The sequence below is a fragment of the Pangasianodon hypophthalmus genome, chromosome 1, assembly GCF_027358585.1.
Source record: "Pangasianodon hypophthalmus isolate fPanHyp1 chromosome 1, fPanHyp1.pri, whole genome shotgun sequence".
Taxonomy (NCBI): Eukaryota; Metazoa; Chordata; class Actinopteri; order Siluriformes; family Pangasiidae; genus Pangasianodon; species Pangasianodon hypophthalmus.
In genome coordinates, this window is record NC_069710.1 from 19004697 (window position 1) to 19020822 (window position 16126).

The following is a 16126-nucleotide window of genomic DNA, read 5'->3' on the forward strand; positions in this document are numbered from 1 at the left end:
GCTGATCAGATGATCTTCCAGATGATGGGCCATTCTCTGCACAGCAGTGACAGACATGGTAGTGTGTGTGTTTCCGGTAGGCTATGAATGCATCAGATGAAGCAGCATTGCTGTTTCACAGGTCTCAGTGTGGGGTCTGTGAAGCATAACTAGGGGTGCAGTTTTTAAAATATTGTTACAGTGGTGGAAATCACAACCCACAATTACCAATTTATTGTTAAGTTCTTATATTTACTTGGCTATTTCACTGGCCACTTGAATTAAATGAATTTAATCTAAACCTCAACAACTCAAAAGCAAAGAAAAAAAGTCCAGGAATGAAAAACTCTATGACTCCAATGAATTATACAATGAAATATTACAGCTTGTTTTAAATTATTGAACTTTGTTATAAGAAATTCAACTTTGTTATAGGAAACTAAACACCTGTTCATACGTCATGGAGCACTCTCTAGCGCCAGTATCCCCCCCCCCCCCCCCCCCAATAAATAAATAAATAAATAAATAAATGCACTTGCGAACCACGGCTACGTCAATCTGTGGTTTACCGTAAGTACGCTTGTTACAGGGCTTTCATCGTTTCCATGTTGAAACTCGATTGCTTTTTGAATTTCAAAAAGAATTTCATACTGCTGATGATAGGTGCTTATACTCATTAATATTTAAGAACCATCTTATAATGGAACTAACTGACTGAAAACGACTATGTAAAAAAAGTATTTACGCCTCACCTATGTGTATTACGGTAACCCGGTCTCTCACTCCCCTGCATCTACACTCACAAGTAGATTTTCAATGCTAGGTACGAAAGCCGCAAGCAGGACGTAGGGACGTATCTTGTTTACTTTAATTCATTACATTTCCAGTCTTGTTTTCTCCATAACTACGTAATTATTCTAATCATTGTCTGTGTGGTAATTTTGTTCAGGAGTGCGTCACGGCGACAATCTTTTTTAAAAAATTATTATTATTGTTATTATAATTTTTCACCACAGCGCCCGTTCATCAGTCGTCTTCCATTCAGCAAGCGTTTATTGGTTATATCATGTTTTAGTAGTTTGCACGTGTAGTCGGTGATATTAGCAGTTTATTAGACGTGGTTATTCGTTGTGACGCTGCCGCTTTTGCTTCATCGAGTCCTGAACAGCCGCCGTTCATGCCAGATCTGCAGCGCTTCAGCTTTCCGTGTAGTATGAACCCGCTGCTGGGCCACAGCTTGCCTGCTGCTCATCCGCATCCGCAGAGCTCAGAAATGCTCAGCCATCCGGACTCGCCCTCCGCTGTGTTCCCGGAGGCTCTTCTAACGGCTCCCCACTCCTCCATTCTCCACCTCGGTGAACAGCCCGGACTGATCGCGGATGGCGTTTCCCAAAGCGGTTTAGTCTATCTGCCCCTCGGTGCGTCTCTGCACCGGGCCGTGCCGCCTCCCCCCGCAGCCATGGCCTTACGCAACGACCTGGGCTCCAACATCAGCGTCCTCAAGACCCTCAATCTGCGCTTCCGCTGCTTTTTGGCTAAAGTGCATGAGCTGGAGAGGCGAAACAAAATCCTGGAGAAGCAGCTGCAGCAGGTGCTGGAAAGCAACGAGCTCGCTTGCGGCGAGAGCAAAGACACCGGGGTGCAGACCGGCTTTGTGGGGCCCATTCCCCTGCAGTCTCAAAACACCAACAATTCCGCCAAGAGACCGACTACTTTATTCACACCCCCGCTTACGACCGTGCTTAAACTCGAGCCTGATGACAAGACTCGGGCTTTAGCTTATGATTCAAGCTCCAACCCGGCTGTCAGCTCGTGCGCGCCCAGCAAAGCGGCCGCGGCCAACACCAATAACTCCAACAACGCACCTAATCTGAACGGTGCTGCAGCCAGAAGCGGCCCTAATCCGCCTAACCGCTTTCTGCCCGGCACTATCTGGTCGTATAGTCCCAGCCGGAAGTGGCCCGCGAACTCGGAGCCGCGGGCGATCACCAGCCCCGGAGTATCATGGGTACACCCGGACGGAGTCGGAGTGCAGATCGACACCATCACCCCGGAAATCAGAGCCCTCTACAACGTGCTGGCCAAAGTAAAACGGGAGAGGGACGAGTACAAACGCAGGTGAATGTCAATGGCAAGCTGATTTGCACTTAGTCGAATTTGCTTGATTATATGCATGTGTTTATGTGCACTTTCCATCCGCAGAGAAACATCCCTTAGGTTTGTGTTGTCCGCTGAGGAAACAGTGTGTTTATGTGTGATGCTTGTGATCTGCCCCTCCTGAATCACTAAACACTGCAGAGTCCAGGGCAACACTGAGCTCAGCAGAAAACACAGACGAGCTGTCCCAGACTGCAGGTCAAATCACTCTCAGTTTCCAAGATGAGTCCACTACATGGTGAATGAAATAGACCTAATTACTTGTCCAGTACAGAGTCATCTGAGACTGATTCTGAGACGGGCGCTGTCCATGCTCCTGGTGCTGAGGATGAACAGATCTGCCTAAACTTTCCACATTTGACCATTTTTCTGTTTGGGAAATAAACAAGCTGAGCACAGGATTAGTGAAAAGGCCAGGTGAACCAGTGTGAACAAATTCATCACTCCATGATGTTGAAATTTTACGTGCAAACGGAGCATGTTGTGTCTCGCGAGTCTTTAATTGTGAAAACGCCCTTACATAAATCATTTCTCTTGCACTCCAGGACAATTCAAAGCAATGATGGCTCACCAGAGTTCCTAAATCAAGCCTGGGGTTATTTTTTTCATGGAAACATGCAGCTGTTAGCACTAAAATCATCACAATAGTTGCTGTCAAAGGGTTATGAAAGAGTCAATATCCTGTTTAACAAAAATTCTTCCTGGCACCGGGATGTAAGAAAAGGGGATTTGGAGGGGCAGTGTGGTTATGAAGATTGATTCACACTTCACAATTCAGGCACGGAAAATACCGTGCACACAGGAGATTACATTCCTGACCCTTGTAACCGCATACGTTTATATTAGTTTTATTTAATTTACCTCTTAATATACTTTGAAATGAATAACTGACTAACTAGCAGAGACGTGAAGGGCTTATCAGAATATTTTCAATACTAATTGCAGAAAGCTGCAGAATCTAAAACAAGCATTGTAAACAACCACAGTGTTTCTACTGTGTGCTTCCCTAATGGAAAAATCACATACATTTCACACGATCATGTGTTTTTCTCATATGAGTAGGAGTAGGATGTGATCACGTGGAAAACGTGAAGGTGCATTTGTTGTCCTGAAATTGCACACGTGAATTAAAGCAAAAACACATGTGACATCATGTGAAGTGTCTCAAAAACATGTGTAAATTTTACTTGTGAAGTTCACGTGAGTTCCCTGTAATGGGTTTGAGCATCCTTACCAAGGTGAGGATGCTCATAGCACACAAGAAATCAACAAATCACATGTCACAGATAAGGGATTTAGGGATATTTTGATGAGTCACATCATAAATTATGATCCAACGAACATAAGCTATTCTTGTCAAATGATCACAAGTCAACTGTTAGTAGTGAAAAGCACATCTCAATCACAACATCTAGCAATGTAATTGCAATACGGCATATTGTTTGCATTTCGTAAGCCCTACTAGGTGATTTGTCCAAGCATGATATAATGGGGAAGAAATGAAGTTATCAGTCAAATGAGAGGAGCCTGGTATGTGAAAATAAATCAACTTGTGCTTGAAAGCAACTGTTAAGACCTTTTATTATTATGGAATTATAGCTCATTGCTGCAGGAGAAACGCAAGTCTTATGTCCTGGCATGTCCCACTGGCTCTATTTCTTTTCCACACTCATACAATAACAGTGTTATTTAAGGGTGGAAAGTCATTCAGCTCACCATCTGTCCCCTGACTCATGGTTTATGGCACACGAAGACATATCTAAATTTAACTTCGGACTTTTATGCTCCATGTATGTCCCTGCAGTTCTGTTTTAGCATGAAGGCTCAATGTGCCTTCGTCTTGCTAAGTCATTACAGGATTATTCATTCACACTACCCAAATCAGTCTGGCTTTCACTCACTCACTCTCTCTCATTCCTGTGCTTTTGCCTGCGTCTCAGTGCTCCACACTGCATCTGCATTGCAGTTCACAGACTGGCGCTGACAGAGTGCACATGTTCCTCATCCTTTCTCTTTTTCTCTCTCTACTTTGCATCCTATCTTTCACACGCACACACTTCCCCTCTCTACAGCCTCTCTGTAATTGTATGTTGGCACCTCAGAATTGCTTGTAATGTTTGCTGTTAGTCTATTCTTGCAGTCCATGGAGGACGCCTTAATAAGCTGAGGGAAAACTGCAGTGTTCTGCATTTCAAAGAGCCCTTACGTAAGAGAATAAGAGGTAGAGAGAGAGAGAGAGAGAGAGAGCTGAAGGCTGGTTCTGTTCTACTCTACTGCACACTAGTACTGTGAATGCTTTCCAGACGGTGTAATGAATCATTAGAAGTGTGTAAGCTCTTAAGTCATCATTTACAGTATATACACACACTGCAATCTATGTGGTTGACATTGTTAATCTAATTCTGCTAGCACAGAAGAGTTGCACCATCAGTGGCAAAGCTCTGGTTCGGACACCTATTGGCACACTGATATTGTGTTTGTTGTGTATACTGGACTTGTTGAGGTTCATTGGTCTCTTATCTTTTTTTTTAAGATGGGAGGAGGAATACACCATGAGAGTGGAACTTCAACAGAAGGCCACAGATTTGCAGGAGGTGAGAACATCTGATATCTGTATTATCAAGTATTAGGGTTCTACTTTCCCTTTATCATTTTACTCTTGTAATCCCTTGTTTTCTATTTGACAAGATTTCTGTATTAAACCTACTATAAAAAACTCCCCCAGGAGGCCCTGGGCCCTCATTTACTGTTATTATTATTATTATTATTATTATTATTATTATTATTATTATTAACATCGTCTACACACAAATATGGGTGGATATTCGTGTATGAATTGTATATGGATTTTTCGACACAAAGCGCAGGATTTATCAAAGTACATTTTTGCTTAGATTTGTGCAGGTAATTACGCACACCACTGACAGTGTGTATGCAAAGCACCTAGCATTGAAAAAACATTTAATGTGTTTGCTCAGAAGAGCTTTTCAAACAAGTTTGTGGTTGCACTGAAATCCAACACAATAAGTTGGTGTGTTAATGAATACAACATAACTTAATCACACTTTGTTAAATGTTACGAATCGTGCTATTCAGTTAGAACATATTTTCGGAAACCAGGTTTTTGGCTGAAGTGGCTTAAAGGTGTATACTAATTCCCGAAACTGATACTGATAAATTTGGGCCATCAGCGTGAACTTAAGTTGGAGTGGGAAATGAGGAGCACAAATGCGAGACCTTCGCATATTCGAATCTGTTCAATAATATGATGTTAGCAACAGGTACAGTTCATAACAATCAATGAGTAGGATTATGCGTTGGATGCTGCAATGCGTACATACCATATATAGTTAATTGTGATTGTGTCTGTATATTAAAAGGCATTGAAATACACATGCATGGCTATGAACAACTGGTATTTATTTATAACTGGCAATAAGCCTTATTGCTTACAGTGTGTATGATATGCACATGCACATTCAAAATTATATGCAAAATATGTGATTTAGAACCTTTTAATTTCTTCTGCTGAAAATAAATAACGGCACTGGTCTTTAACAATAGAGAGGTAATTACGGGAAATTAATGGTAAGAGGCAGAATGATGGTTGGACAAATTATGTAATTTAATGTTTGAATTAATTTGGATGGCAGAAATGGTGTGACTTCCCCCCGCCCAAATTTTCAGCTTTTTTAAAGTACAAAAGCACTATCAACCAGAGCAGTGCTAGTCTGTGCTTCTGTGATTGCCCCGTGGTTTGTTCCGATGAATTTGAATGTGTAGTCATACATGTGACAACCTGTGTTACCATGTTGATTATATAACAGCCTAATTCCATTATACACCCTCAGTGTGAGAGGAACATGTGTAAGCCAGGAATAAGAGTTCCAGCGTCCAGTTCATTTGTACTCCTTTTATCCAATATATTTATTTTTTTTGTGTCCTGAAGGACGAAATTAGCCAGTCAGCAGTCCTCAGAGATCAAATGTGTGATTCTTATTCTGTGCTGTTAGAGATATCTATATGCTTAGTGTTGGTTTTCCATACACAGATTATCCCTAGTCCTAAGTCACACTGATTTTCTGTTGAAAATCTTCCTTCAGAAATTTTCATTTGGAAAAAACAACAAAACATTTCAACAACTGAACTGTATTGGCAATTTTATTTAATTAATTCTTAATTTAATGATTAAATCCTACTTATTACTATAATTTGGGTTTGCTTCCCTTCATATCGTCTCACTTTTACTCAGCATTGCTCTCGTATTTTGTGCCAGGTGTGTTAACTCAGTGTCCGGTTTCCTCTGTTGTGGTAGTCTCTAAGGTTGATCTGTTTTAGCCCGTTTCAGCTGCTGACGAATATACTAGGTATGCGGGTATGTTGGCTTGCCATGGCTCCATTCTGCGACTATTCCTATTTATAGATTCACAATCACTGCCTGAAATATCTGATCTCATTTATTGTTTTGACAGTCAAAACAAAAAATACAACAAAAGAGAAACAAAAAAATGCTGTCTACCTAATTCTGAATACTTAATGTATACGATTTGTTTTCCTGCTGTGTGTGTGTGTGTGTGTGTGTGTAGGACCTGCAGGAGAGTGAGGTGTGTCAGGATGAGCTGGCCCTGAGGGTGGAGCAGTTGAAGGCAGAGCTTGTCCTCTTCAAGGGTCTAATGAGCAATGTAAGTGCAATTCCCAAACATGCACACACTTGCTCGCTTATAATATTTAGTTTTTTTCTTTCACATACCAGTTTGTAATTTTTAGAGCCATCTGTTTGCTGCAAGGTGAACATCAACAAGCTTTCCCCTTGTACCAGCCAATTTTTTTTTGCTGGAATTACATATGTCTTGTGAGGTTTTAGGGAAAAGGGCAGAGCTGAGCAGCTTTTTATCATCTAGGGAACGGGGCTAATTTCCAGGGCAGAAATGTAACTAGAAGCTTGAAAATAACAAGATATTATTTTGTAGTTATTTTAGGTCAATGCACATTTAAAAATCACAAACCGCACCTTTTAAATAGTTTAAAGTAAACTAAATAATTCTAATGCTTCCTGCAATTTATGAATATTTATTGGATGGACATGGACATATTTATTGGATGGACTTGTTATAGTCGTAACAAGCTTTTGACTATAGCCATATACGGGCTACATTTGCTGTAATGAAATAACAAGCTTGTATCCTCTAACACACACACATACACAAACACAGAACCTGAGCGAGTTGGACAGTAAGATCCAGGAGAAAGCTATGAAGGTGGATATGGATATCTGCAGACGCATCGATATCACAGCTCGTCTCTGTGACCTGGCACAACAGAGGAACTGTGAGGACCCCATCAAGAGCTTCCAGGTCTGAACACATTCATGTTAACTAACACGGCCCTTCTGTCTGTCTTGTCAAATATTTTGCGTTGCTTGCTCATTTATGTAGATTCATTTTAAGAGATTCAGGATGGTCTTTCCTGACCTGTCACTGCCTTTCTCTGCTCCTGCCGCAATGCTGGATTGCTTTTCTGCTGATGTTTCTGTTTTGAAGGCGATGTGTGCTGAATTATGGGCAGGCTGTAGAGCAGGTCAATGCCATTACCATTTTTCAACCTGTGCTTGTCCACTGGTTTAAATGCTTAAAACATTTTTGGGTTCTCCAGGTTGCCAGTCCGCAGTCTTCCATTAGCTGTCGTCCACGGAAACAGACAATCCAGCCTGCTTATGGCAGTGAGACCGATGAACCGACCAGCACCTCAGAAAGTGATGGAGGTGGAGTGAAAGAGGAGAATGTAGGCACCACCTCAGCTACTCAGATCAATGAAGAGATGCAGAGGATGTTGTATCAGTTGTAAGTATATGTACTATGTCCACATTGTTCTGGTGGTTCAAGAGCCGTGTCTTATGTAATTGTCCACATTCCCAGGGGAAAGAGGTTGGGCAGTTGGTTTAAATATCTATATGGTGAGTCACTGCATCATCCCTGTAAATGCACTGAAGCACTGCTGAGTAGCTAGTAGATTAAACAGATGTAGAGTAGTAGAAGTAATGTACCTCTATGGAAGCATCTCTTTGCAAAAAATCTCAGTTGAGCGTACAGAAGACCAAATTCAGTAAAAACCAAAAGCTAATGAAGTGCAGCATTTTGTTATAGTGTTAAAAATACAACTACATTTCTAATTTGGCTTTACACGTTTACTGGATCCAGAAGTGTGTGCAAAAGTTTTAGTACTCTATTTTTTTTTTTTTTTATATACGTTTAGTCGTACATGCCTATTTAATGCCTACTGCATTTGTGTGTCAGTCAGTGGGGAAAAATGCTCACAAACATGTTAATTTTTTCCTGTTTTTTGTTATAATGTTAAAAATACAAATACATTTCTAATTTGGCCTTACACGTTTACTGGATCCAGAAGTATGTGCAAAAGTTTTAGCACCCTATTTTTTATATACATTTAGTCGTATATCCCTATTTTATGCCTTCTGCATTTGTGTGTCAGTCAGTGGGGGAAAAAATGTTCACAAACATGTTAATTTATTCCTGTATTTTGTTAAATAATGAACTATAGGCCTTGATTCTGATTAAAAACAAAACAGAATCAAGGCTGTCTGGGATTTTGCATGCAGAGACTTGTAGCAGAAAGAATTGTAGCAAGTTGTCCAAGAAAGCTGGAACAAACTACCAACCACTTTCTGTAGAAAACTGCATGATATTGTATCTAAGAAAATTTATGCAGTTTAAAATGCATAAACTCTGTTGAAATGCAAATTATAATTTTAATCTTTATTGGTTGATTTACCGCTGGGTAGGTAGTGTTGCTGCCTCCCAGCTTCAGGGTCCCAGGTTTGATCCTGAGCTCAGGTTGCTTTCTGTAAAAAGTTTCTGGTCATGTTCTCTCCGTGTGTGCATGGGTTTCTTCTGGGTTCTCCATTTTTCCTCCCACATCCATAAAACATGACAGTAGGTGGATTTGATAAGATAAATTGCCCCTAGGTAAATTGAATTACCAGAGAATTGACTGGCTTCCCATCTTGGGTGTATTCCCATATCATGCCCAATGTTCCCAGGACAGGCTCCGACAACACCACAACCAGGATCAGAATAAGTTGTTACTGAAAGTGAGTGAGTGCGAGTGTTCCACTGTTAACTGCCCAATATATTAATGATATTGATACTTAGAGCCTCATTCATTATTTTTAAAGGCATCTTTGTTTTTAGCACAGTACTCTATATTACTCTATACAAGTTCAAATTGTCAGCATTTCCTAACAGTACCAGTGAAGTCCTGTGAATGCAGTAGTATTCCTATCTAAACTTCTTATTACTTGGGAACCACAAACCTGGGAACATGAGCTAAAGTATCTGTCCTTCTTGATGTGGAAACATCTTATTGGATTGCTGTTCATGCATCATTAAAGGACGGCTGAATGTGCTTGGAGAAGTGCTGAGTGCTCACTTCTTTTTATGTGACCTAACAAGCACCAAGAAATGGCAAGCAACTCTCAATATGTACAGAGACGGAGAGATTAATCCATCCTTCCCATATAATGAAAACAGTGTATGTGTTGATCTTGTGGACCCCAAAACCAAAGGTGACCTCAGGTCCTGGTGACAGGACCTATTATTCATGTTGCATGCGTGTTTGTGTGTTTCAGGCGTGAATGTGAGTTTGATGATGACTGTGACTCTTTGGCATGGGAAGAGACTGAGGAGACCCTGCTGCTTTGGGAGGATTTCCCAGGATGCACTCTGACCACAGACCCAAGCCATAGTGAGGTAAGACTGATGATATGCTGATTCCTCATTAGTGGAGAAGAGGAACAGAAGTAAAAATTATAAAATTTCCCCTGAGGAACCTTCTACCTAAAATCACCTGGAAATACCAAGTATATTTGCCTAATATTGGCTCTATAGTCCCAAGTCCCAGGGCTTAATGGACTCTCCCAATCTGAGTGTCTGAGCTATGAAAATGACAAAAATACACAGTTCTATATAGCTTCTACTGGCAAATAACAAACACCTCTACCAACACACACACACACAAACTGGGTAAGGTAGTGGATGAGTGAATTGTTGCCAGTCATGGTGTTATAGTGAAAGCTGTGAAAGCTGAGAGGATTGTGATTGCCTGGGTTTTGCATCAGTACAATATTCCCCCAGCTTGTATTTTATCTTTATCTGCTGCTGATGGCTTATTGGCCAGGTTCCTTCATAGAGATAATGTGTCTGACATGTGTCTTTTCTTCTCTCTCTCTCTCTCTCTCTCTCTCTCTCTCTCTCTCTGTCTCTATCTCTCTCTCTTTCTCTCTCTGTCTCTCTATCAGCAAGAGGAATGTCTTGAGAAAGTGATTAAAGATACAGAGTGCCTGTTTAAGTCTAGGGAGAAGGAGTATCAGGAGACCATTGACCAGATTGAGGTGAGGAACAGAAAGAGGAAAAATCAAAAATTTTGTTTGTTGGGGTCAATCTAGTCCTTTTAACATGAAAATTCTTGCATGAACTTTCACCTTCTTTTGTTTAGTTGGAGCTGGCCACTGCAAAGTCAGACATGAACAGGCACTTGCATGAGTACATGGAAATGTGCAGTATGAAGAGAGGACTGGATGTTCAGATGGAAACATGCAGGAGACTCATTACCCAGACTGGAGAGAGGTATTCACACATACACATACACAAGTGCATGTAGCCACACATCTTTTCCCATTACTCATTACAGAGAATAGAGATAAAATAACTCTTGAATATGGTGTTTTTCTGATCAGTTAGGAACCTGTGGCTGGTTGATATCAGATTATAAACCAGTCTGAAAATATATATATATATGTAAAAAACTAGACAAGCCTTGTTTTGCCAGACCGCACTAGGAACTATTACTCAATCCTAGAAATCATCTTCTAAGATGGCTTCCTGGTCCACATTTTAGGTGTTTACTGCCACCTACTGCCCACTTATGCATGTTTTAACAGTGCAGAACCAGTCAGTAGTCTTTCAAGCCAGACTTGCAAGAGAATTTGATCCTTTTTCGTCACTAAATGTGGCCAGGGACCACCTACTTTTTCAGGAAGAGACTGAAAAAGTGATATTGGATGATACTGCAATGACCACCCAACCATGTTTCCTCACCACTGTTCCAGACAAAACTCTTCAGTATGTTTTAAAAGCATTTTTCAGTTCAGTTCTGCAAAGGCCAATGTGTCACTAAAGTATTTTTTTGTCAGAAACCAACAGTGCACACGGCAGTGTGGAGTGCCTATCAGATGTTAACCTTTTAAAACTGTGAAACTTGTGGCCAACTAAATGTACTGACGATATCAGATGTTCTGTGAGCACCGAGTGGAACAACTGAGAGTGAGACTAGTCACTCAGTAAAAATACCTTTTCTGATGTTTATGATTTTAATTCCTGTGTTCTGCTGCTACAGCAAGAAATACATCAGAAAGTCTTACTTACCCTTTAACGGTTCTTTACTGTGACTTTACTTGACCTGTTCTTACTAATTTTAGAAAAGATTGGGTATGAATTTGTAAAATATTGAAGATTTTCTAAAGCCTGTTTTTGGTGTTATTGCTGTAAGAAATGAATAACAGAATGTTATTTGGGCCAACACTTTAATATGTTACTAATGAATTTGGATTTTTTCAGTTCCTGTTATTGAAATTTCAATATATAACACTTAATATGTAACACTTAAAAGGTGTCAAAAAAAGTGTCAATTAAAAAGTGTCAATGAGGATGAAAGTAAGAAGTTAAACTAATGAAATTATGTGTCCCAAATGACCAAACTTGCTCTTCCAAATTACCAAACGTGATTAAAAATAGTTTTAACTCAGTCTTGACAAAAGGGTAAGCCATGATTCTTTTGAATATGATCTAAAAATTTCACCGTCACATGTAGATAGTCAATAGGATTTCAGAAATGTATTTGATTTTAATTTACTGATGGCATGAAAGCTTAGACAATACAGAAATTCAAAAACTCCCACTGTATATGAATTCACCCTGTTTATACTACCAGAATTATTGAGAGGTGTATTTATAAATGTATAGACTAATCAGTCACTCTGTAGTGCAGTGATAAATTTTCATAGGAAAATATATCACAGGACTCAGGTAATTTCCAGTGTCAATTATTACTACAAAGCCTACAACTAAAGAAAGGAAAGCAAGATTACAAAGTGGCAAACAGATAACAGTTAATAAATGTTTTTTCCAATCTGAATGGAGTAAGAAATTAACATTTGTGGAAAATTAGGGTTTGTGATATGCTTAATCTGTAATAGGTGCGTGGCCTTATAAAGCTGGATAAACATGCATTTTTAATTAAAAAGTAATTTCTGTATTAATAACAATTTAATAAAAAATCAAATGCATTTTAATGTAAGTTTCTCTCTTTGTTTAAAATCTCAAATCATTTTGCTTTATATATATCTCTGCATGGTGAAACTCTTGAGTTAGTGTTAGCAGTCCTTATCCAGATATTTTATCTATATGCTGAATATTAACTCTTTTCTTCTCCCTTTCCATATTGTTACTGCCTTCAGTCATTCCCCATGTCCTGGCCCTGGTGGAGGCGTAGAAGCAAACGATGGGACAGGAACAGAGAAGACTGTAGAGGGAGGAAGATAATAATGAACAACTTGATAAAGAAAAAAGAACAAGAGTTGTGAAGCTTATTCATAACTCTCGTCTCACTGTTAAACCTAAGCCATATTTATCCCACAGGTTCTGGTGCAACACTGCTCAACTCATGCTTTTCCCAATGAATAGACTACTTAGACTCTTAGACCACTAATTATTAAAAAAAAGAAAAAAATCAGGGGCCAAATGAAATCAATATTACCTCATAAGAGTCACATGAATTTGTTTTTGCAGTACAGTTTTGCGGACATTGACTAACCCCTGATGATAGTAATTGAGACTGATAGACCTAACAATTTCAGGAACCTATTTCATGGATCATGGATTTCATGGATATTTCAAGTAATGTAATTCTTGTCATTATAGGACACAGTTACCTTGCAGAAGTATCTGTGAGTTCAGGATCTAACTTGGGAATTTTTTGCTCTCTATACAACTGGCCTCATATGTACCTCTGCTGTAAAATACTTCATACTGTTTGCCATAATAGTAAATGTACAGAAATAGTCTTGCTGACATCTATATGATCATAGCTCTGTTTCGTGCACTGTGGTTGTGAAATAACTTTGCAGATGTGATCACTAAAGTTCACCGTCAGTCATCATTGTCCACTCACGCGCCATTTTTTGAACTGAAAAACTAACCTGCGCTCAAGCATTAATGAGAACATTTTTCTGTCACAGATATAGAGTAACCTGCTTTGGACTGTTGTATAATCTTGAAAGAAAATCATTTATATTCTTGCAGTGATCTTTTAGATCTGCATAATAGTTTATCTCCGTCTCTGAGGGCATCACCTCGGACAAAAAGCTTTTGCTGAAATCATTTCTTCCTTCCACAATACACAATAAGGCTGGTCAATCAAATCAAGCATTTTCAACACCAGCAAAGTGACTTATACCTCATCCGTCTACATCATTCGAAGAAAAAATGACTAAATCTTCTTAAGTGAATTGGAGTAAATGCTGAATCCAAACTGTTTGGCTGACCAAACTGATCTCAGTACAATACTAAAATAAATATCATTGTGTTCTCCTAAAATTTGCCGAAAATGGCAGACATTACGCAGTTTGAAAGATGGGCCCAAGTTTCCAGATAAGCTATTCTGATGTATATATGACTCATAATGTCTAAATTGACATATTACATACTGCTAAAGGAAATGAACTTCTACATGATGTGCGTGGGTGTAAGCATGTTTTGTACTGGAGTCTACTGCACTAATATGGAATTGAAACTGAATTAGAGTTTGTAGAACTAAAATGCAGAACGGGATACAGCATGATGATTTGGTTTCACATGTTCCAACTGACATAAGGTGGCCAGGATGGTTATAAATATATCAGTGCTACTCACAGATACTCTGGAACATTAAATCGTTCGATTGTAGGGAGACGACTGTAGAGGGATAAAAAAAAAGATGATTGTAGATGAATAAAAAAAAAACTGAGGCAACCTGAGGCATCATAGAGATAAAACACTGCACTGCGCTGCTGCAGTCCTTAATGTAGTTGGAATAATAAATGTGCCAAATGTGACATGAGCGTCAGGCAAAAGGCTTTCAGCAGTATAGAAAGTCAGGACCCTATGCTTCCATACATGGTGCTGATCCCCATCTTGTAAATATTTGCTTTACTAAGGCAAAGAGTAAAAATCTGTAATATCTGTATGTAAGCTATATGAGTATTGTGCAATAAGAAAAGTGCGAATGGCTTTTAATGTAATGTTACTGACAGCGCAGTAGGTTTAAAGCATATTCAGATTTGCTTTGTCTCCAAAACATGTTTTTGTCCATTTTCAGCTTCTGTCCTCTTATCTGGTTCTGTTTTCACTCTTGTTTTAAGTCATCACTTTCTTTTAAAAGCAGATTCACCTAGTCACTGTTCTTGTCCTGTTAACAGTTATTTTTAGTGTATAAAGATCTCCTAATTTGAGTAAAGGTTTCAGACATCTCCTTTATATGGCTTTGCAGAAATCTGGCTTGCAGTCTTGTGCTTTTAAGTTGTTGAATACTTTAACACTCAAACAAAAAGAGAAACATGACTCTCATTTTGTTCAAAAACTCCCCTCTTTTCTTTTTTTAATTTATTTGTTGCCTCAGATTGTGTTTTTCTGTGAGTGTGTGTGTGTGTTCTGATTTGCTCTGTTGTGTGAATACATTCTTCACAGGAACTTACTTGTTGTTTACTGAAATAGGAAAGCCGTTTGGTGATTGTATGATCCTGAATGTCTGTAGCCAAATTACTGTGCAAAATTTTCAGTTGTCGATTGTACATGTGGAAGTTATGTTTAATACTATTAGTACCAAATCTAAACCAGCTTTAGAAGTATGAGGTACTTTTCAGAAACAAGAAGTAATGTCCTCAGGGTGTGTTCACCAAAGTTTAAACATGTAATAGAGAAAACAAACAAAAGCAAAGGAAAAATAAGAATGCTTATTCAAAATGTTGGTATGACTGCTATGATGTTGTAACCTAGAGGAAATCAATAAGGATATTTAGTATAAAACTGATGACAATTCATGCGAGTCCACTATCCCTGTCAGAAGAATATTTCATTTCACTTTAATGTAGTTGAAACAAAATGTATTTGTTGAAATATTTGGCTGTAATATCCAGAATGTTAAGTAGGATCCATATTTAGCTGTATACCAGATTAGGAAGTAATTAAGAAACTCTTGACTATGATATTTAAAGGGAGGGCAAAAGGTAGGCGGTGTATAGCCGAACCACACAGCAACGTTTTGCCCAATTTAAATCAATCTTTTGACAGGGTGAATGGACTCATTAACATGTATGTATCTAAAGGCCAAACATGAGTTGCCTGCTTTAACGAGTGCTGAAAGACTGGAGCTTTATAAAGACTTGAAAAATAAAAGTTAATGCTAAGCAGAGTGGAGTTTTCATGTCATAGTTTGATTCATTCTGCCTTTTCCTCTTTTGTGACATCTCTCTTTCACACACAGACACAATAAGGTACAACTGGAAAAAATAGTGTGTGAGTGTGTGCGTGTGTGTGTGTGTGCTTGAGTACAGATGAGCTAAATCTGACCTTTTCTATCGCAAACTATTTGATGTTCAAGTGGAAATACAGCACAGGACTGGAGAGAGTGTGTAACGTACACGTGAACCATCTACAAGTGAACCATGTACAGGTGAATCAAATGTTTTGGCAAGGAGATGTTTTTGAGAGAAATTCGTGTGTGCATGAGCTTTACTTGTCTATGTCGTGTGTGTATATGTATACGATATTCCTCACTCTAATATAATATGCCATATGATACTTACAAGGCATATTTTCTACAACACATACATATGGAAAAGATCAAATTAGTACATGTGATGATGTAATTTGAATATTTT

General features: G+C 39.0%; 1 protein-coding gene across 1 annotated transcript; it reads left to right on the plus strand.

The window, feature by feature from the left end:
- Window positions 1-574: 574 nt before the first annotated feature.
- Window positions 575-15657, plus strand: iffo1b (intermediate filament family orphan 1b). Its single transcript, XM_026926640.3, has 9 exons — window positions 575-2097; window positions 4670-4730; window positions 6723-6818; window positions 7350-7490; window positions 7789-7976; window positions 9782-9902; window positions 10451-10543; window positions 10648-10778; window positions 12668-15657. The coding sequence occupies exons 1-9, from the start codon at window positions 1157-1159 to the stop codon at window positions 12750-12752; spliced, it is 1857 nt and encodes a 618-aa protein (XP_026782441.3). The 5' UTR covers window positions 575-1156; the 3' UTR covers window positions 12753-15657.
- The last annotated feature ends 469 nt before the right edge of the window (window positions 15658-16126 follow it).